The sequence below is a fragment of the Schistocerca serialis genome, chromosome 1 (genome assembly GCF_023864345.2).
Source record: "Schistocerca serialis cubense isolate TAMUIC-IGC-003099 chromosome 1, iqSchSeri2.2, whole genome shotgun sequence".
NCBI lineage: Eukaryota > Metazoa > Arthropoda > Insecta > Orthoptera > Acrididae > Schistocerca > Schistocerca serialis.
This window is the reverse complement of record NC_064638.1, coordinates 489047747-489071600: the sequence shown is the minus strand read 5'-3', so window position 1 is coordinate 489071600 and position 23854 is coordinate 489047747. Positions and strand designations below refer to the sequence as shown.

Genomic DNA, 23854 nt, shown 5'->3' with positions numbered 1-23854 from the left:
CCGAGAGTATGTGTACGGAGCAATTTAAAGTGCAATGACCTTATGAATGAAGTTGCAGGTAAAGATAGAATTCATTGAAAAAATCTTCAGGATATGTAGTATATCCACGAAGGAAATAGTTAACGAAAGATTCGTCCGAGCGGTACTTCAGTACTGCTCGCCAGTCGGAAACCCTTACCAGGTGTGATTGAGACAGAAAGTAGTTTCAATGCTAGTCGCTACAAGAGCGGCGTTCAGCGTCACCGTGTGGTTGACTCTTAAAGATCCGACACCATGCATTCCTAGAAGAGTCAACCAGTATACTGCTTCCTCCTATGTACATTTCAAGGAAAGACCTTAAAGGAAAAATTAGAGGACTTGACCTCACACCTAGTTTTACCGAGTGTTGCTCTTTCTACATACCGTTGGCGATTGGAACAGGAAAGTGGCGGGGGAGTGGAGGGGGAGGGGGAGTGATAGTAATACAAAAAGTGCAGTCAGGCACACGTCGTAAGGCGGGTTGCGAATTATACATGTAATACAGCAGTAATAGAGAAATTCTAAATTTTTAGACTGGAAACACACCCACCCACCCGTTCTGCCGGAATAGACAAAAAGTGACGTTGACCCATAAAAAGCGAAATGCCCTCCACATAGTACTAAAAAACGCCCATTACTTTTCGATTGTACGATAAGTTACACATATTTAAATGTTGTCGATTCAAGTAAATGCGTAAGGTTTACAGTTACGACCAATTTAAATTAGAACCATCACACAGATGTGGGAAAGGCGAATCAAACACTTCGTTTTTTATTGGCAGAACCCTTATAAGACTACGTGCATTACACTTGCAAGTTCACTTCTGAAGTACTGGTGCGCATTATGGAACACTTACTTGACAGGACTGGCGGAGGACATCGAACGCAGACTTGGGGAGAGAGTATCCCGGGAATGACAAGCGGGTTGGGGCGATAATAACTGAAACAAAGACTTTTTCGTCGCGGGGAGATCAAGTCAATAACGCTTTGGTTTAACTCGGTCCTTAGGCAAGCAATTATTCGGCTTGGTATTGATTGGTAGAGTTGTTGGATGTCTTCCATAGCGATATTCGATCTGGAATCTCATTAACTGCAGTAGAACTGTCTTCAGTGATTAGTCCCGCTTCGAACTGAGCCCCGACGACTAGCGACAATTGGACATAAGTTGGCACGATATCCATCAGGACGATATTCAACGAGTCTATCAATGTGCCAAGCCGAATAACTGCTTGCATAAGGGCCAGAAATGGACCAACGAATTATTGACTTGCTGAATTCGTGAATATCTTTCCCTTCAATAAGTCATCTATTTCTACGGATATTGTAATCAATTATTTGTGGGTATATGTACATCACATCTGCAGAGAAATAATGAAGTGCTGGTTTTCTCCCTGTTCGTTTTTCCCCCACGTGCTATTCGAGAGTGGAACGGTCGAGTAATGGTCTGAAAGTGGTTCTACGAACTCTCATACCGTTTCACATAAGCGACATTTTGGTCAAAATCGAAGTGCTTGCGCCTGTCGTGCCTTCGCGTAAATCAGCAACCCACGTGATCCGTCGAACATGATACACACTGTGCGTGCGCAAAAGGAGGGGAATATGGCGGCATCTTCTAACGTCGGAAGTTTAGCTACTTTGGACGAGTTCACTCTTATTATAGAAATAAATTTTGTGCTATGGCCTCACCTTAATCCTAACTGTGTTGTTTGCATTACATAAGCTCCTGGTATTTTGTCCTACTCATGTTCTCCTGCAAGACAGGCGAAATACATGAAACCAAAAAGTTTACGTAGTATAGAAAAAGCCTACACAGTGGATAAATAAGAACGCAAATATGTAATCGTGTATTAATGAAAACTATTTCAACAGTGAAAAGGTCAGAATTACTTGACGAGAAAAATAATCTTTATTTGGCGCTTATCAAGAGAACCAGACATAAAGGATAAAGCAAAAATGGAGCTATTTACTGCGTTCTAGATATTGTTTGGTGTGTTTGCAAGTACATATTTTCTGTAGCTTACAAATGTATAGGTTCCGAAATGTTTGGATGACGCTTTTCCTATCCTTTCAGTTCTCAGGCGTGTAGAGAATGCACTTCACGGTGTTTTACAACTTCCACTACGAATTGTGCTTTGGTTATTAATAAACACTATTATCATTGCTTGTTCCTACATTTTGTTTTTGTATTTAGATTTTTTCGAAAAAAATAATTCTCCCTCAGAACCTCATTTCGACAGTTCAGCTATCAAGCTACACAGCAGACAGCTCTCACAACACACGCAATTTTGGCGCTGACGTGTAAACGAAAGTGACCACTCCATACAGACGAGACTAAGTACAGCAATAAAACGACAGGGGCGCTGTAGCAGACTCTCACATCTCGATTATCTACGTCCACATCTACAGAGATACTCCGCAAATCACAGTGCGGTCCGTGGCGGAGAGTGCTCCGTACCTGCCGGCCGGGTTGGGCGAGCGGTTCTAGGCGTTATAGTCTGGAACCGCACGACCGCTACGGTCGCAGGTTAGAATCCTGCCTCGTGCATGGATGTGTCAGATGTCCTTATGTTAGTTAGGTTTAAGTAGTTCTAAGTTCGAGGGGACTGATGACCTCTGAAGTTAAGTCCCATAGTGCTCAGAGCCATTTAAACCATTTTTGTCTGTACCACTACTAGTCGCTTCTTTTCCTGTACCATTTGCAGACAGAGCAAAGGAAAAACGAGTGGCTATATGCCTCCGTATGAGCCCTAATTTCTAGCGTATTATCTTCGTGGTCCTTACGTGCAATGAGTGTTGGCGTCAGTAGGATCGTTCTGCAGTCAGGTTCACATGTCGGTTCTCTAAATTTTCTTAATGGTGTCCCTCGAAAAGAACGTCGCCTTCCCTCCAGGGATTTCCATTTGAGTTCGCAAAGCATCATCGTAGCACTTGTGTGCTTTTCGAACCAGCCGGTTGGAAATCTAGCAACACGGCTCTGAATTGCTTTGGTGTCTTCCTGTTGTGGATCCCAAATACTCGAGCAGTAGTTCATCGTAACACTTGTGTGCTTTTCGAACCAGCCTGTAGGAAATCTAGCAACACGCCTCTGAATTGCTTCGGTGTCTTTCTGTTGCGGATCCCAAATACTCGAGCAGTAATTCAAATGGTTCGAGTGGCTCGGATCACTATGGGACTTAACTTCTGAGGTCATCAGTCCCATAGAACTTAGGACTACTTAAACCTATCTAAGCTAAGGATAATCACACACATCCATGCCCGAAGCAGGATTCGAACCTGCGACCGTAGCGGTCGCGCGGTTCCAGACTGTAGCGCCTAGAACCGCTCGGCCACACCGGCCGGCGGGCAGTAGTCAAGAATAGATAGCACTTGCGTCATAAATGCGGTCTCCTTTACAGATGAACCGTACTTTACTAAAACTCTCTCAAGGAACCGAAATCGACCATTCGCCTTCCCTACCACAATACTTACGTGCTCACTCCATTGCATATAGCTTTCAGCGTTACGCTCAGATATTTAAAGGACGTGACTGTGTCAAGCAAGACACTGAAAACGCTGTATCAGAACATTAGAGGTTCGTTTTTCCGACTCATCCTCATTAAACTACATTCTTTTACATTTAGTTTGCGCTGCCATTCGTTACACCTACTGGAGATGTTTCTGAGTCACTCGTGTTCGACACCTTCCGCACACCAAAGCATCATCAGTAAACATCGACGGTTGTCAATTAAGATCAGACAGTCGATCGGGTAACAGGGCTTTAGCTGTGAATTGAGAGTGGTGATAGATGAAGAATACAGGCCTGAACCGACTGCGCCCGACATCAAGAGGGACGACAATTAATCTGTCGGTTTAAGACATGCTTCCGTCAGTTAGATATGGCGCGCTACAGTTGGGTTCGACCCTGAGGAAATGCGCGGACGTTACGGGGTCCGGCTGGCGAAGGCTGCTGGCGGCGCTGGCAGCTGCCCGCGCCCGGTCCACGACGTCAATCCCGCCTGGGTGAAAATGAAAGCGGCCCGCCGCCGGCGGCGCCGGTGCCGCCTCCGCGATCCGCGGCTGCGGCTGCGCCCCCCTCCGCCTCCCCCGCCCTTTCTGCACAGGGCCACGCTCGCGGGCCGCGACTCCCTTCACCGGCTCGCCTACCCGCGCGCCGACGGCTCGCTACAGTCTCGTCGCAGCCCCGGTGCGGAGTGTGTGCTAGACAGCTCGCGACGCGCAGCCCAGTACACAGCCAGAACGGGACTCTGAGACACGGGCCAGCCAGCCAACATGTTACGGACGAGGTAGGTGGTCCTCACGTGCCTAGCGGCCACTCAGCTGATCGCCAACCGGTCCGCGCGCGCTCCCGCGCCGCACCACGCCGCACCAGCTGACTACTCTCGCTGCGGAGAGCGATCGCGTCGTCGCGAGGGAGAATCACAGTGTGGAAAAACGCGTACAGGCCGTACGAACGAGTGGTGCTAAGCCCTACACTTGCATCTGCTCCATACTGTCTAAACCACTGTGAAGTGCATGCCGGAGGGTGCTTACTGTACCTGTTACTATCGCTTCTTCCTGTAATCTTGAGCTCACGAACCCTACGAGTGATACGTAAGAGGTTGTAGTACAGATTCCTCACTTAAGGCTGGTTCTTGAAACATCGTAAGTACACTGTCGAAGGATAGTTTCTTCAAGCATCTACCATCTCACTTTTTTCAATGTCACGGTGACACTCTCCTGTGGATCAAACAAACCTGTCACAATACAATCTGCCCTTCTTTGAATAATTTCAGTGTAATAGCTTAGTCCTGTTTGATACGTATCCCACACACTTAAGGAACATTCTAGGTATATTTTCCTACTAAACTACAAAAAAAAAAAAAAAAAAAAAAAAAAACGAAGTCTGCCGCCTGTTCTACCTACGACTGAGCTTGTGTGACGGTTGCATTACATATTACATATCCCTACAAAGTGTAGCACCCAGGCACTTGTGTCAGATGACCAATTCTAATTGTGAGTCATTAATGCTGTTGTTATAAGACACTGCATTTTTTTCTGTTTTTGAAGTATACAGTTTCACGTTTCTGAATATTGACAGTAAGTTACCAATCTCTGGGCCACTCACCAAGGCTTTACCGAACATTTATGCAACTTTTATCAGACAAGAACTTTATTACACTTAACTGCATCATCTGCGAAAATTCTGTGCTTACTATTAAAACTGCCTGCGTGGTCATTAATTTACAATATAAATAGCAAATGTCCCAAAACGCTTCCCCGGCGCACACCTGAAATTACTTGCACATCTGTCGATGACTCTCCATCCAGGATAACTTGCTGTGTCCTCCCTATCAACGAAATCCTCAATCCAAACTTCGCTTGTTATTCCGTAAGGTTATACCTCTTTGATATGCACCAAGTAATCCGTACTGCACCTTTATTTCCATCTACCAAAAATCGATAGTGTTCAAGCAATCTTGAATTCCGTGGCTGTTATTAATCATTGTTGAAAGAGAATAATACTAACCACAAACACTTGAACTTTGTTTTGGGCTGTCAAGTCCATCTTCAGTTGGCTACACTCATTTTGTTGTACTATTCGATTCGTCAGTAGGATGTCGTCTCCTCCTGTACACATTACAACATTTGAGTAGTTAGCGCCACTTTATTTGCTGTGTGGATCCTGGTATAACATAGAAAAATATGCTAAGTGCATGCAATTAATAACCTATAAAGTGAGTGAACTGTATGCACCTACATTTGTTCTAGAATGAAACAAAACGCAGTTAACTAGAAAATATGAAAGTGCATTTAACTCACTGACTTTAGATGTTATTAACTGGATGCACATTAATATACAAATGTTATACATGCTTTATATAAAATGGCGCTAACTACTCAAATATTCTTCTGCAGCACACGATCAGAAGAAATGCGGCCGACGAATCTTATACTGTAATAAAACAATCTGAAGATGGGCTGGTAGACCGAAACCTAGCAGACAGAAACTAGCCCTGGAGCAAAATAAAACTTTTCAAAGGTATTTGTGGCGAAATGCGTTCTTCACCAACAGTTCTTCGTAGTTTTCTCCTTCAAGAAACAATCGAAGTTCTTTAGTATTTGGATATCTAAGACTGTTTGTAGTACACTGACGTGCAAAATATGAAGATGGTTTCCTTATAAAATAAGACACCCTCTTCGAAAACCTGGTATTACGTCTGCTAAATCAGCCACGACAACAGAAGCAGTTTTTTAGGCTAGGCGTAGACGTATTCACAATTGTTTGAGATACACTCAAAATATAGGTGCTCAAGGTTCTTTTAGGGACTTGACGAGAAAACAGTAACATATTTCATTTCTTAGTTACAAGTAGGAAAGACATACTGGCACAATTGAGAGCCTCATGGGGCGGTGTGTGTAGAGTCACTGCCAGCGAAACTCAAGATTCCATCTTCGAGTACAATTGCAATTTGTCAGAAAATGAAAAGAATAAGTTTTCTATATACAGATTTAAATATTTCTATAAAACAATTTACATATTGTAGGTGTACTATCTAGACGACTAACAAATTTTTTATAATTTTTTTTAAATACAAAGTACCCTCCGTTCCACTCCTTATACTTTGCTTTAATAATCACGTTGTTAGCTTCGACCAAGGTCAATCAGAGTCCTTCATTGTCAACATTTAGCAACTGACTCCCAGGGTATAACTGGTAGAAGGAAATCGATAATTAAATATGATCGCTACGTTTTGAATGTTGTTTAATAGCGAGATATTGTTACAACAGTAATGGTCAACATCTCCACTTTTAACATTCCGAAGGCTAATTGTATCTGTCAACAAGAGACTGTCCGATTTAAGTAAACGCTTCTCAGCTTCGGCTGATATTTTCAATAGCCGACGAAACGAATGTTGAGAGGTCTTCGACGATCATCAGTGTTTTAACATACACTAAATTATTCACGTATATCCGTGGAAGGTATTCCATTAGTATCATATTTTATGATCTTGCTGCTGCAAAAATAATTGAACGTTTCTGAGAGATATATTTTTATCTAAAATTGTTTTGATGAATTCTGTCAGTCATCTACGTGTGTAGTAGCAGTTTTACAATCACGTTTGTTAAGAATCTTCCAGTCTGCGTCTTCCATAAACATAATTCGAGTAAGCTTGGACTGAAGGTCGCTTTCGATGCTTGGAAGTGAGTCGACATCTGGACTCATTTATGCAGTAAAAGTACTCTGTCGTCGACTAAAATAACTCTCGTTTGTTCGTATGGATGTTCTGGAAATGGGTTATATCTCGTGTGAATATCGACAAAAAATGCATATCAGTCTTTACTCGTGGAATAACTGATGTATTTCAAGATTTACAGAATTTCCCATAATATGCGTCAATTTGCTTATTTTAATTTTTTCTTTCATCTCGTGAAGTGAATTGTTCAGTTGGTGTGTTCTTATTCGATTATGAAAACTCACGGACGGGTGCTTGATACAACAAACACTTCGTACTTCATGAAACATCTCACGTAAGAATTGCGAAACTGTGCGTTGTTTCGTGCTACTGAAGTCAACGCACGCCAGTGAAGTTTCTGTGTGCTTTTGTCGTTGCATTAAACAGTGTTGTTATGAAACGAGTTGAGGACTACGAAGGAGGACATTAATTTTGAAACGTACCTCGCAACCACGGTGCGAAACGAGGCCAGAAGCCAACGTCTTTCTTATTGTGTCAACACTGGCTGCAGTTCTAGGTTACTGAGGACAAAGGTCTTTACTATTAGAATAAAAGTTACGGAATACAAGTAAAATTATGTTTCTGTTAGTGCTTCGACTAATTCTATCGTTCAGAACGCGTTTTTTGCCGTACAACACGAACTATGTACGTTTAATTAAATATTTTAAATACGAATTTTGGCGTCTTGTCAAACTTATCATGTGGTTATATATCAGTGAGACACCATGACAACAACAGACCCGGAGAACATGGTTCGCTGTACCGAATCGAATGCTAGGCATGGTTAGACCTCTCAGCAAAATGAGGAAATATGATTTCGATAAGAAGGACATCAACGATAAAGAAATGAGTTACTGCGAATTGTCACCTAAGGTTTGCTATGGAATTTCGAGTTTGGAATAAGTAACAACGGCAGGTGTTGTCCCCAAGTGGGGGAAGGGAGTAACTTGAATAAGGTCTTGGTATTGCAGGTTGAAACTAAGACGCTCAGCGAGCTTCGGGACTACAGTCGCATACATTTCAATTGGAGCATCAATCTCATACATGGTATTTTCACCTGAATTATTAAGTGACATTTAATACTCAAAATTCCGCAGTACATGATTCGAACTTTAAGCTTACTAGTGAATATCATTGACACTGAGAGGAGTTGTGTACCTACATGTTGAAGTAAAATAAATCAATGATGCGAAACTTCACTGTTGTCTTTGCAGGCAGGAGAAGAAAATTCACAAGTATCATTTGCACCACAACTGAGTTGGGTGCAATGTGTGCCAAATTATATAATACTCTTGCTATCCGTTGAGGGTTGTTATTACCCGTCATGAACGCGAAGTTCTTTTCAAGAAGAAAAGTGTGACTATATTGGGTCCATACATTGTTGTAGTAGCTATTGCGTGTCTAAATTCGAACGTACTGTGAAAAATCGAGGTTTTTCCAAATGATGGGTTGGTGATTCTGTTCTTATTGATCGTTAAAGTCTCCGCCTTACATTGTTCCATGGTGCTCTGCATACCGTGTTATCCTCGCACTCGTTTTTATTAAGTAGGCGCAAAATGCAAAATCACCGAAGAAAAAGATTTTTCACATTGATTTCTTACAAACACCAACTTCTCACGAGTAAACGAGTTACATTTCTCAGAGGTACAGTGTTGGCCGCATACAATAGGACTCACATATTTTTTTGTTGCCAGTAGAAAGCCATCTTATTTAATTGTTGCAATTTTGATGGAGCCGAGAAGTGTGCTCTCGTATTCTGCCATAGTTGTTTACCTGCGTACTTCCTCTCATTTTCACCGAGAGCAGATGATTTGGATTTCGAATAAAATGTGAACTCAGTGGTCCTCAAGAGTGAAATCCGCAGCCCGTGGTCTAGTGGCTAGCGTTGCTACCTCTGGGTCACGGGGTTTCGGGTTCGATTCCCGGCCGGGTTGGGGATTTTCTCTGACCGGGGACTGGGTTTTTGTGTTGTCTTCATCATCATTATCATCATCATTCGTGACAGTGGCTAGATTGGACTGTGTAAAAAATTGGACTGTGAAAAAATTGGGACTTTGTACGGGCGCTGATTACCGTGCTGTTGAGCGCCCCACAAACCAAATATCATCGAGTGATCACTCGTCAAAAGTTAGGGGACGATATTTTTGTATCGTGCCACTCAATACAAATAGGCTGACACCGCTGCGCCCCTCCGACAGTTTTGATGTGAAGCAGAAAACAAAACAAAGAAAGGTTGAAGAAATCACACCGTGAGTAATAATAATAATAATAATAAAAACAATGGTTTCGTGGTATTGACATGCAGCAATTGTAGGAGACCACAGACAAGTGGAGAGTATTGCTGGGTTGCTGCGATGTGTAACCAACAACGGTCATCAGTCCCCTAGAACGTAGAACTACTTAAACCTAACTAACCCAAGGACATCACACACATCCATGCCCGAGGCAGGATTCGAACCTGCAACCATAGCAGTCGCGCGGTTCCGGACTGAGCGCCTGGAACCGCTCGGCCACCGCGGCCGGCATAACGGGGGCAAAAGCTGTTAATATTCATTGCTGTCACGCTGCACGCCGTCGGTTTCACATGAAACAAGAGAGACGGTAAGATGAAGGCAAATCTACGGTATTCCGACTGCGGGGTAGAGTAGTCTTCCGTCGGCCGAGAAGGCCTGCCCATCTTCTCGCGACAGACGCCACTGCATCGTCGTTCGCCTTGGGGCTTGCATGCATCTCGTGCCGTAGAAAGCAGTGACGCAAAGTTTTCCCAGCAGTTCATCAAAGCGCCAGCGGCGATGCCTTTCGTAAACACACCGCTGTTGGTGCACGTGGCTTATTCGAGTGGACTCTGTAGATGCACGCTGGCAGCTATTCCTGTCCAAATGTCAGTGTCCAGTCCGGATAATACGGCCGTTTCCCGGTATCTGTAAGACGTTCGCTTGACGAATTTCTACATCTTTCTAAGTATGCAAACGGGTTCAGGAAGTTTCACATCTGTGTTACTAGTTTTAAGGAAACTACCGGCGCGAGTGGACATAGTAGGCGTTCAGGCACTGAAACAACAGCATTGAAATGTTAGTCTGACTATGCCAATTTAGATTTTTTGCAGTGTCATGGTATTAAGGTGAATGACTTTTGAATTGTTTCTTGGGAGCTACTCTAGCGGTATAGCTGTAAGTCAGAGCATGACACACCTTCTAGCGTAGATAAACAGCGTGCGCAATGCCGATGTGGGGCTATCCAAGGTCCATCTGCAACGTAACTCCGTATGTGTCATAAGCACAAACGGGAAGACGGGATTCGTGACAGTTTAGCACAGAGTGTAGCGTTACACAACGCAGCGTAACGGTGTACAGAGCAGCTATTTGCATTTCTTGAGGCGCAGCACTGGTGCCGTGAAGCTGCCCAGTTAACAGAGAACCGCATCTCTCTTCGAAAATATGTGAACTGCTAAGACAACCATTCCAGCAGTCGCTTGGCGTTACAGAGAGAAATCAAGGGGACCAAACCCTGTGTGACCCGTCCAATGTTCTAAATGGCGAGCGAATGATATTGTTTCGTCGCCATGCACAACGATAAGTAAATTTACAAGCAAGCCGAATGGGTACGCCAAGTACATATAACGTAAGTTGTGAGAGTAGTAGCAACAAGTCTCATCTACAGTAAACTTGGAGAGTTACCTGGGAAAATTTATGAAACTTCATTGATGACTGAGAACGCTCCAGCGAGTTCAAGTTGCGTAGTTTATATAAGCCACGTAGAACTAGGTAACGATAACTCAGTAAAGAAAGAGAGTCCTTTCCTCCTTTCCTTAAGGACTGTTGAGGTACAAAATCACTGTATGTGATGGAGAGGCTTATGAGGAAATACATGGAAAACATTCAGAAGAAAGGACAAAAATGGATTTGTGCTTAGCGCCATTAACTTTGCACGTCGTCGTAATCAAGGCTTATTCCTTCTGTATGTAACTGTGTCTAACGTGTAATTAATTGTTGGTGAATCGTGCAGGACAACAACTCATCTTGCGTTTTTAAAAAGAACATAGGCTTCTCTGACGATAACTTAAGCTCTGCTCCTCCCGTAACAAGACCACTGTCGCAACCATTAGCACATCTTGCCCGATTTTGCTCGCCACTGCAGGCTTGTCGAGAATAGAGAAAAAAAGTACTGAGGCAATATTCCGGTTAGCTAGTGGGTGTGGTCCTTTCCTTCAATAACAGACTGGGTGCGGCAGCAGCCGGTAAAAGGGAATTTCTCCCGCGGGGCAGTAACCTCTATCCTGCTAAATGCCTAACACTTGCAGCTGGTCTCGATAACAGTAGCTGTATTCTATATTCTGGCTGTCTGTTACCTGTTTATCTTGATGAAATTTCTGGGCTGGAAATAATCTATCTTCTGGTTTCACCATGTATTATTGTTAGAAGACTTACTTACGAAGCCGGCCACTGTGGCCGAGCGGTTCTAGGCGCTTCAGTTCGGAACCGCGCTGCTGCTGCGGTCGCGGGTTCGAATCCTGCCTCGGGCATGGATGTGTGAAATGTCCTTAGGTTAGTTAGGTTTAAGTAGTTCTAAGTCTAGGGGACTGATGACCTCAGATGTTAAGTCCCATAGTGCTTAGAGCCATTTGAACCATTTGTTTACGAAAACATATAGTGGGAGGATGAATGTCGGTGTGTCCTCCGACGTCCTTGCCGAAATTTATCAAATCATTTTGTGTATAACGTCGCACCGTAGAATAAAATGTCATGTGAGGATTTGACTGAGTTTCAGTAATCTTCTACCAGGCGCCGATCTTGTAGGTTCGTAGTCCAGAACATAACTGCTGAAATTAAGTGAAAACGTCGGCTCTCACGTGCTTTTTAAAACAGACCAGTTCTTCCCAGCGGTGAATTCGCAGTATTTCGTGCTAAATTTCTAACTAAATTAGACTGCGGGAGAGCATAAATCTGCTGTCTCCAGATGATGCAACGCAGTCCACGGAATTACGGCTGACAGCATTCATTACTTGTGCTGCCAAGACTTTGCAGAAAGTATTGCCCCCAACCTACCATTAATCCAACAAAGCTTTGGAATTAAGCATGCGAACATAATATTTCTTTTTTTGGGCTATCTGACTACAACTTGAAGTGATGTACAGATTATATTGTGAGCGCCCAAAACTTGCAAGCACTCTGATGAATTTATATTTATTTAAAAAGGTTATTCCTTTACGCTGGCTCGCATGAAAGCATTAGCTTCAGAATATTATTGGGGCAGCAAATAATATTCCTTTCAGTCTATATTTCATGTATTTACTCTTCTGGGCGTGTTCTTCTCTTGATGTAACAAAAACAAAAATTCACTTAACGGAGATAGAAAATAGTTTCTTATTTGTGTTCCGCCAACCATGCCTAGCGTGTTAACGTAACAACACGGCCACTACTGCACATTTAAATAACAAATTGGTTTTGTATGCTTCTCAAACCGATACGTTAAACACAAGATCCCCCTCTTTTAATTTTCTAAAAATAAATATCTTAATTGTACAGCTCCTTTCGATTTTTACTGCACCTTACTTCTTGGTATGATTCATGATACCTTAGCTGTTATCAGCCTACATTTTCTACACGCAAGTTGCGCTACGTCCTCCAAAGAACTTTTGGCTAGGTGAAAAATCCATAATTCTGTTTCCATTAGAAGTATTTGAATTAACATAGTTGCAAAATTACGGGTCACTCGTTATCTTGACATAACTACTCATTCTATTATATGCTTCATTTCTTCAATAGGATCCAAGACCTATGAAGATTTCTCCGTTTTCGCTGGAACTTTTCGCTGGAGTAGCAGTTGTCAATACAATCAGTAGTATGATTTATGTTTCTGCGAACACGACAAGTACCGCTTTTGAAAAAAAAGCAGTCGTGGTTGAAGGGAACGACAATAACTTCCTAAAACGTTCTTCCAGAAATCAATGTAAATCTACCACTACCTGCACTATAATTTTGACTGTAGAGTTCAAGTACCAGAAGCTATGCTGGGAAGTAACTATGTTCACGTTGAGATTAAAGGGCAAGCGTCAAACGTACTACTATACCACGCAATCTACATTTTCCAAATGAAATTTCCCTCTATCAGAAATATGGTAAGCTATAAACATATGAAGAGAACTCATTGCCAGTAAAAGCTATGTTCATGAACAAAGAAACAACGGAAAACTACTTGCTGACTATCACTAAGGTGAATTGCCGCAAAGTTTGGGTCGCTAACATATTCGCAAAGATCGGTTTTTAAGTCTCAACAATGAATCTACTTTAGATTTACTGTAATTATCCTCCATCACTACAGGCGAGTGGCCGAAACTGTTTCCTTGGAAAGCAAAACTACCATTCCTGTCGAAGTCTAACGTTCATTCTCGCTCGGCTTTCGAAGACAGTTACAATGCAGTAATATTTATATCTTTGGGTAGCACGTTCATCATATGTGAACAAGGCTTCGTCGATGAAAGGAATTCTTTACAGAAAGCACCTATTGTTCCGCAATTACGCCAGAATCGACAGCCAATCTGCCTCACGTCTTCGGTAATCCCGCCAGACTAGCTACTGATGAACTGTTGCGCGATAGGGACGGAATCTCTTTGTATGCAAAATACGAGATGTGTTAGACTCATACTGAAGAAGCAATTCCTCCTTTTCCTAAGATAATGCACAACTGTAAGCAACGTCAGATTTATTTTGTGTGTTCACTACCTGCATACTGATAACTTCTTTGTAGCAGTCCACTGTCTGTCCAAGATCAGTTTTCCACAGCACGTTCAGCTACGATACACATTCCCTTTCAGTGTATTGCACATTAAAACGAACTGTTCCTGGTGTGTACCTGCTGCATTCTTCCAAAATAATGACATTCAGACGTTCGTTCTTTATGTAGAAGATGTAGCATAATATCAGTGCACGGGAGCAATACTCTGTTCTCCCTTCAAATTGTTTAATACACTAATTTTCTAGCCATTGTCATTAACTTTCGAATGGCGCGATGCGCCTTCTCTTTACGAACACTACGCACCACAGACCGCAGTGCGAAAGAACATCTCGTCAAATTAGTTCTCAAAACAAAACGCTGAATCTCAAGGACTACATTTCCCTGAAATTAAGTGTAGAACGTTGGAAGTGACACGTAGTTGAATTTACCTTTTTAAAAATTCGCATTTGATTTGAAGACAATATTTTGATACTGCTTTTGCGATTGTTAAGAAAATTATGGCAATAAGTGTCATAGTGTTTAGTGAGCATCTTGCTGGAGTTTTTCTGAGCGAAAGTAGTTATGAAGATGTTTTAGATCATCACGTTGGGCGACAGCCATTTCGTGTCTCTTAGCAGGAAAAGTAATTATCGTCAGCTGAATATACAGTAATGGACCTCACCAGAAGATTAGCGTTCAACGACCCGTCACGGCAAGGTTATTAGAGACGTAGCGTAAGATCGGGTAGGAGAAATGCTGTGAGAGGAAGCCGGTCACGTCTTTTCTCGCGGAGCCATCTCCGCATTTGCCTTAACCTGCTTAGACAATCATCGTAAAATCTCAACTTGGATAGCGGAACGGTGATCTGAGTTCCGCTCCTCCTGAATATCAATCCCACGAACTGTTCCCCACTACGCTCGGTAACCAGTAACTTAGACTGATTCATGTCCTAATGTTAATTACTACACACATCAAAAACGTTCTACGTCACCTCGGTTCCGAGGTCCGGAACCTTTACAGAAAATTGGAATAGAGATCAACATATACATCATGTCCGATCATGAAAACCACACATTGCACGTTGTACCACCATATAACCAGACCTTCAGAGGGGGTGGTCCAGATTGCTGCACACACCAGTACCTCTAATACCCAGTAGCACATCCTCTTGCACTTGATGCATGCCTGAATCCGTGGTGGCATACTACCCACAAGTTCATCAAGGCACTGTTGGACCAGATTGTCCCACTCCTCAACGGTGATTCGGCGTAGATCCCTCAAAGTGGTTGGTGGGTCACGCCGTCCATTAACAGCCCTTTTCAATCTATACCTTGCATGTTCGACAGGGTTCGTGTCTGCAGAACATGCTGGCTAGTCTAGTCGAGCGAGTGCCGGCCGCTGTGGCTGAGCGGTTCTAGGAGCTTCAGTCCTGCACCGCGCTGCTGCTACGGTCGCAGGTTCGAATCCTGCCGCGGGCATGGATGTGTGTGATGTCCTTAGGTTAGTTAGGCTTAAGTAGTTCTAAGTGTAGGGGACTGATGACCTCAGATGTTAAGTCCCATAGTGCTTAGAGAAATTTGAACCATTTTGTAGTCGAGCGATGTTGTTGTCCTGAAGGATTTCATTCATAAGATGTGCAATATGGGGGCGCGAATTGTCCTCCATGAAGACGAATACCTCCCAAATATTTCGCAGATATGGTTGCACTATCGGTCGGAGGATGGCAGTCATGTATCGTAGAGCCATTACGGCCCCTTCTATGACCACCAGCGACGTACGTCGGCCCACATAATGCCACTCCAAAACAGCAGGGATCCCCCACCTTGCTGCACTCGCTGGACAGTGTGTCTAAGGTGTTCAGTTTGGCCGGGTTGCCTCCATGCACGTCTCCAAAGATTGAAGGCATATGCGACACTCATCGGTGAAGAGAATGTGATGCTGAGCGGTCCGTTCGGCATGTTGTTGGGCCCATCTGTACCGCGCTACATGGTGTTGTTGTTGCAAAGATGGACCTCGTCATGGACGTCGGGAGTTGCGCATCACGCAGCCTGTTGCGCACAGTTTGAGTCGTAACACGACGTCCTGTGGCTGCACGAAAAGTATTATTCAACATGGTGGCGTTGTTGTCAGGGTTCTTCCGAGCCATAATTTGTAGGTAGCGGCCATCCACTGCAGCAGTAGCCCTTGGGCAGTCTGAGCGAGGCATGTCATCGAGAGTTCCTGTCTCTCTGTATCTCCTCCATGTACGAACAACATCGCTTTGGTTCACTCTGAAACGCCCGGACACTTCCCTTGTTGAGAGCCTTCCTGGCACAAAGTAAGAATGCGGACGCGATGGAACCGCGGTATTGACCGTCCAAGCATGGCTGAACTACAGACAACACGAGCCGTGTACCTCCTTCCTGGTGGAATGACTGGAACTGATCGGCTGTCGGACCCCCTCCATCTAATAGTCGCTGGTCATACGTGGTTGTTTACATCTTTGGACGGGTTTAGTGACATCTCTGAACAGTCAAAGGACTGTGTCTGTCGACGTCTATGTACAGGAGTTCTGGGAACCGGGGTGATGCAAAAGTTTTTTTGATGTGTGTTAAACGCTACTTGAGCGTATAAAATTTGCTTGGTTTTCGAGTTTGTCAGAGAATGATGACTCTACAGTACATCTTCGTCTCAGGGGCCGGCCTCAAATTAGGATATGGAGTTGACTTTTTTCCACTTTAGCCGTTTTCGTTAACTCCGCTCCTTAGTTACAAACTAGTTCCGACTTAAAAAATCCCTTTTCCAATTTCTATCAACATTAAGATGCCACAGACATCAAAATGTTAGAAAATTCACCGCGAGTCGCTACTGTTTGTGATGCCTTAAAAATTATACAGAAAAATTTATAAACCATCACGAATTGTAGCACCTCACCTGAAACCCCAGAGGTTTGCATGCGTATAGTACTATGATCTTGGCAAACACTCGAAAAAGACTTTTTACGTCGAATCTAATGTGACTAAGAAGACAGCCTAAGCGGGAAAAATGTCACCTACGTTCAGTGTACAGTACCTTCATAGCGCCTGAAACTGTAACAAAAAAATCCCTCTCGATCAAGATATTTTTGCTATCACTGTTCTTACGTCAGGCTGCATGGTTGCTAGTGGTACAGCAATCTTTGTAGACTTGCTGGACAGTACTCGTTGAGAGACCAACAAATGGGGCACGTCCATACATGGTAGGTCCTTTCTGCCGTTCTGTCCCGCCCCTCGTCGATTTGTCTTAAGGCGCGTACACATGGCCAACGAACGATAGAGACAGGATTCGGCAGAAAATTGGCCGCCAATGCATTCTCGTTCGAACACAGCAAACAAATGGCTTCGGACGAAGGGATTCGCTTGTGTGGAATCGCAGCTGGCTCTCACAACTTGCCGACGTTGCTTACGTTTTGTTATTGTTATAAAGTAGCATTTTGATTACAACTTCACCGGTCGATGTTATGATGGAAGAAGAGCGTCTAGCGGTCGTCGCACGTGCAGTACTTATTTTACTGCAAGAAGCTGATTCTCAGAAAATGAGAAGAAGAAACGAGGCTGGTGTACGACCTCTCCTTTAAAAAGTAGGGAGCAGTATGGTGGGACAAAATTAATGCCTCATCTTAAAGTTAAATTAGAAGTGGACAATTTCATAACTTTTTCCCTGGTAGAATTCATATTTAACGTTGTAGGCAGTAAAGTCTATAAAGATATTACCTCTTTCAGGTGAGTTGTGCCTGTAGGACAAAGTAAATAGTTACTCCCAATTTTATTTGTTTCTCTTCGTCGTTCAAGGCTAAAAGATGTCAGTAAAGACACCACTTTCTTTTTCTCACTGTGCATATTACTTTTTAACAGCTGTCTTATTTCTCTCCAAGCGCCTACTCTTTTCAGTTTGTTTTTATAAGCGCAGTTCGTAGGGGCCTATAAACATTTCCGGTCCCGATAAGACTCTAGCGCTTTAATTTTCTCTCCATATTCCACTCTAAACTCAAATATTTTAAACAGAGTAAATCCACACCCTTAGCGAGAACGGGCATTGTCCGCAAGGGAAACAGCGAGTGTTTAAATTAAGTTTTTAGGGTCAGCCACAAATCTCACTTGGTAGGTTTTATTGATTGGCTTCGCTATTTATTATAACAGCCAGTTACTGTACTTAAACTGTAAATTACAGCGTCTACTCTTGTAAAATTAAAGAGCGAAACCGGTCAATAAAACATACGAAGTACGACATGTGGCTGTCCTGAATAACTTAAATACACGCTCGTTCTAGAGACAAAACGAATTGCCACTGTAACAACAAAAATTTGATCCAGAGCCCACACTAGGAGAGGGTCCCACTACCAGCCAACAGCTAACGCTTTCATGTTACCGGCAGCACACCGAACCATTCACTTTGCTGACTGAGATTTGCCGCCCGTACACACTAAGCAAATATCGGCCAACGAACCGGTTGACTGACGTTTGCTGGTCTAACGTATTCATGCCTTTACATTGATTTACATCTACATCTACATTTATACTCCGCAAGCCACCCAACGGTGTTTGGCGGAGGGCACTTGACGTGCCACTGCATTACCTCCCTTTCCTGTTCCAGTCGCGTATGGTTCGCGGGAAGAACGACTGCCGGAAAGCCTCCGTGCGCGCTCGAATCTCTCTAATTTTACATTCGTGATCTCCTCGGGAGGTATAAGTAGGGGGAAGCAATATATTCGATACCTCATCCAGAAACGCACCCTCTCGAAACCTGGCGAGCAAGCTACACCGCGATGCAGAGCGCCTCTCTTGCAGAGTCTGCCACTTGAGTTTGCTAAACATCTCCGTAACGCTTACCAAATAACCCTATGACGAAACGCGCCGCTCTTCTTTGCATCTTTTGTATCTCCTCTGTCAACCCGACCTGGTACTGATCCCACACTGATGAGCAATACTCAAGTATAGGTCGAACGAGTGTTACGTAAGCTACCTACTTTGTTGATGGACTACTTTTTCTAAGGACTCTCCCAATGAATCTCAACCTGGCACCCGCCTGAGCAAGAATTCATTTTATATGATCATTCCACTTCAAATCGTTCCATACGCATACTCCCAGATATTTTACAGAAGTAACTGGTACCAGTGTTTGTTCCGCTATCATATAATCATACAATAAAGGATCCTTCTTTCTATGTATTCGCAATACATTACATTTGTCTATGTTAAAGGTCAGTTACCACTCCCTGCACCAAGTGCCTATCCGCTGTAGATCTTCCTGCATTTCGCTGCAATTTTCTAATGCTGCAACTTCTCTGTATACTACAGCATCATCCACGAAAAGCCGCATGGAACTTCCGACACTATCTACAAGGTCATTTATATATATTGTGAAAAGCAATGGTCCCATGACACTCCCCTGTGGCACGCCAGAGGTTACTTTAAAGTCTGTAGACGTCTCTCCATTGAGAACTACATGCTGTGTTCTGTTTGCTAAAAACTCTTCAATCCAGCCACACAGCTGGTCTGATATTCCGTAAGCTCTTACTTTGTTTATCAGGCGACAGTGCGGCACTGTATCGAACGCCTTCCGGAAGTCAAGGATAATAGCATCTACCTGGGAGCCTGTATCTAATATTTTCTGGGTCTCACACGATCGCTGTTTCCGGAATCCACGTTGATTCCTACTGGGTAGATTCTGGGTTTCCAAAAACGACATGATACGCGAGCAAAAACATGTTCTAAAATTCTACAACAGATCGACGTCAGAGATATAGGTCTATAGTTTTGCGCATCTGCTCGACGACCCTTCTTGAAGACTGGGACTACCTGTGCTCTTTTCCAATCATTTGGAACCTTCCGTTCCTCTAGAGACTTGCGGTACACGGCTGTTAGAAGGGGGGCATGTTCTTTCGCGTACTCTGTGTAGAATCGAACTGGTATCCCGTCAGGTCCAGTGGACTTTCCTCTGTTGAGTGATTCCAGTTGCTTTTCTATTCCTTGGACACTTATTTCGATGTCAGCCATTTTTTCGTTTGTGCGAAGATTTAGAGAAGGAACTGCAGTGTGGTCTTCCTCTGTGAAACAGCTTTGGAAAAAGGTGTTTAGTATTTCAGCTTTACACGTGTCATCCTCTGTTTCAATGCCATCATCATCCCGGAGTGTCTGGATATGCTGTTTCGTGCCACTTACTGATTTAACGTAAGACCAGAACTTCCTAGGATTTTCTGTCAAGTCGGTACATAGAATTTTACTCTCGAATTCACTGAAAGCTTCACGCATAGCCCTCCTTATTCTAACTTTGACATCGTTTAGCTTCCGTTTGTCTGAGAGGTTTTGGCTGCATTTAAATTTGCAGTGAAGCTCCCTTCGCTTTCACAGTAGTTTCCTAACGTTGTTGCTGAACCACGGTGGGTTTTTCCCGTCTCTCACAGTTTTACTCGGCACGTACCTGTCTAAAACGCATTTTACGATTGCCTTGAACTTTCTCCATAAACACTCAACATTGTCAGTGTCGGAACAGAAACTTTCGTTTTGATCTGTTAGGTAGTCTGAAATCTGCCTCCTATTACTCTTACTAAACAGATAAACCTTCCTCCCTTTTGTTATGCGTACAAGCGACCAGCACACTACATCACTGGTTCGACGTAGCGTACTGCTGGCGGGTCATAAGACCACTTGATAGCATTTGCACACCATATACAGTGCCTCCAAGCGATCAGTGTTTTCAGGTCGTTTACAAAAATTTCGTGCGGTGACGTTACTTTTAGTTCCCTTTGCTTCGATATAAAGCAGAGCTACGGGTGCCGCCGCGAGATTGAGTTCGCACCGTGTGAACAGTCTCGGCAGCTGCGGTACCGTGTTGCGCGACTTTCGTCTGCAGGAAGCCAAGCGTGGCGAGGCGCGGGACGGGGTCAGTGGCGGCAACGATCCATTAGGCGCGCCGCCGCACCGACCTCCGGGCGGGGTGACGAGGCACAACCCAGGCGTACACCGAGGCTGACAGGGTGTCCCCTAAAGTCCTGAGTCCTCCATCTGTCAGGAACACACACAACGTTTTCTCTACCGTGAACCACGTTACTTTCTTCGACGTTTACATAACAAAAAACTTTTTTCAGCGCTCTCCTACTACGTAAGCAATGAAATATGAATGAATCCGTCTTTTACGTCAGCATCATGAGCCTGTATCTCGGAATTTAAGGCTGGCGGTGGGAAAATTGCGAAGTCCTTAGGGCAAGAAGGAAGGACGCAAAATTAGGGTTTGACGTTCCACCGACATCAAGGACAACAGAGACGGAGCACAAGCTCTGAATGACTGAAGGTAGGGGAAGTAAACCAGCCATGTCATTTCAAAAGCAACATCCCAGTATTTTCCAGGAGCGATTCAGGGAAATCACGGTACTCCAAAACGAAGACGGTCGGACACGAATTTGAACCGTCGTCCCGAATGCCAGTCCATTGTGTTGCTAACCACTGCGTCACCTCAGTCGGTGCCTTATCGTAGGAATTGTACACAGAGGTGAAAAAAATCATGCGATAGAGATATGCACATATGCAGGTGGCAGCAGTATAACATACACAAGGTGTGGTGTGCGTACTGGTGGTGGTGGTTAGTGTTTAACGTCCCGTCGACAAAGAGGTCATTAGAGACGGAGCGCAAGCTCGGGTTAGGGAAGGATTGGGAAGGAAATCGGCCGTGCCCTTTCACAGGAACCATCCCGGCATTTGCCTGAAACGATTTAGGGAAATCACGGAAAACCTAAATCAGGATGGCTGGAGACGGGATTGAACCGTCTTCCTCCCGAATGCGAGTCCGTGTGCGTACTGTAAGACCTTCAGTACACACACCATCAGATTATTTGACTTGTCGCTCTAAAGAAGTAGGTGAGTGACAGCAATATGTCTCGTGGTCTTATCGTGGCGTATTTATCTTCTGCCGTTAGGTCAGACGATAGAAATGCCACTTGCACACTTAGAGTAGCAGATTGACGGTGACCAACTTTAAACAGAACTTGACTAATTTTGACACACATTTGGCTGGTTCAAATGGTTCAAATGGCTCTGAGCACTACGGGACTTAACATCGGAGGTCATCAGTCCCCTAGAACTTAGAACTACTTACACCTAACTAAGGACGTCAAACACATCCATGCCCGAGGCAGGATTCGAACCTGCGACAGTAGCGGTCGCCCGGTTCCAGACTGAAGCGCCTAGAACCGCTCAGCCACTTCGGCCGGCCACATACATTTATTAAAATAATAAGAAGCATAAAAATTACTTAACTTGGTTCTGGATGCTATTTACAATTGACAATCTGAAGTTCCTTTGGTATTGGTACCTTAATCTTATTCTCACATACATCTCTGATACTTGACAAAAGTGTCTATACATTTATCTTCATGGCTACGTACAGGAATATGGTAATCTTATTAGGCGCAGACTGAAACTTGACTATAGACTGGTACAGACAAATGTAGAACTCGTGCAGACTGGTACAGACTAATGCAGACTGGTACTGACTGGTGCAGACAAATTCAGACTGACTAATCGGAGGTCTGTACCTCACGCGTTCATGTATCACTGGGCGAGTGTGATCCGCGAGGAGAAAAGGTTCTACGTTAGCAGCAATCTCATTGGCTGCGTTACATATTAATACGCGTATCGGCGGAAGCAGAATTTGGTCCGTCTCTATGGCAGCGCCATCTCGTAGTGCGGAGACGGACGAGCGCTGCGCCTGCGCTGTTGTGCTTAGCGGGGCGAGCTCTAGTTGGAAAGTTGTGTACGCGCTGACTACGCGGAACTATGTACACAACACAAGGAATAAAAGAACACTGCATGGCGGAGCTGTCATTTTCCCTCAGGTGATTCATGTGAAAAGATGTCCGACGTGGTTGTGGCCGCAAGACGGGCATTAACAGGCTTTGAACACGGAATGGCTGTCGGAGATATCGGACACATGGGACACTCCATTTCTGAAATCGTTAGGGAATTCAATACACCGAAATCACAGTGTAAAGAGTGTTCTGAAAACACCAAATTTCAGGCATTAACACTCACCAGCTTTCACTTAACGACCGAAAGCTGAGTTGTCAGTGCTAACAGACGAGCAACACATCGTGAAATACCCGCAGAAATCAATCTGAGACGTACGATGAACGTAACCGTTAGGACAGTGCGACGAAATCTGGAGTTAATGGGCTATGGCAGCAGACGACCGGCGCGAACACCTTTGCTAATAGCACGACATCGCCTTCAGAACTGCTTGTGGGCTCGTGACCATATCGGTTTGACTCCAGACGACTGGAAAACTCTGGCCTGCTCAAATGAGCCCCAATATCGATTGGTAACAGCTGATGATAGGGTTCGAGTGTGGTGCAGACTCCATGAAGCCGTGCACTCAGCTTATCAACAAGACGCTGTGCAAGCTGGTGCTGGTTCCATAATGGTATGGATTGGATTTTGATTTGGATTGTGTGAGGGGGGAGACCAAACAGCGAGGTCATTGGTCTCATCGGATTAGGGAGGACGGGGAAGGAAATCGGACGTGCCCTTTCAAAGGAACCATCCCGGCATTTTCCTGGAGTGATTTAGGGAAATCACGGAAAACCTAAATCAGGATGGCCGGATGCGGGATTGAACCGTCGTCCTCCCGAATGCGGGTCCAGTGTGCTAACCACTGCGCCACCTTGCTCGGTCATAATGGTATGGGCTGTGTTTATATGGAACGGAGTGGATCCTCTGGTCCAACTGCACAGATCATTGAATGGAACTGATTATGTTCGGATGCTTGGAGACAATGTGCAACCATAACATAGATTTTATGTTCCGAAACACGTCACCGGGCCACAGTTGTCCGCAGCTGGTTAGAGGAACGTTCTGAACAATTCGAGCGAATGATCTAGCCACCATAAATAGCTCGAC

The 23854-nt window shown here is 44.2% G+C and overlaps 1 protein-coding gene across 1 annotated transcript in view; it reads left to right on the top strand.

Moving 5' to 3' along the window:
- The first annotated feature begins 4148 nt into the window (after positions 1 to 4148).
- LOC126473871 (chorion peroxidase-like) overlaps positions 4149 to 23854 on the top strand; it is a 253336-nt gene continuing 233630 nt past the window's right edge. The window contains exon 1 of the mRNA XM_050101206.1: positions 4149 to 4301. Within this exon, the coding sequence (XP_049957163.1) occupies positions 4288 to 4301 (14 nt within the window). The 5' untranslated portion in view covers positions 4149 to 4287. The remainder of the gene's footprint in view (positions 4302 to 23854) is intronic.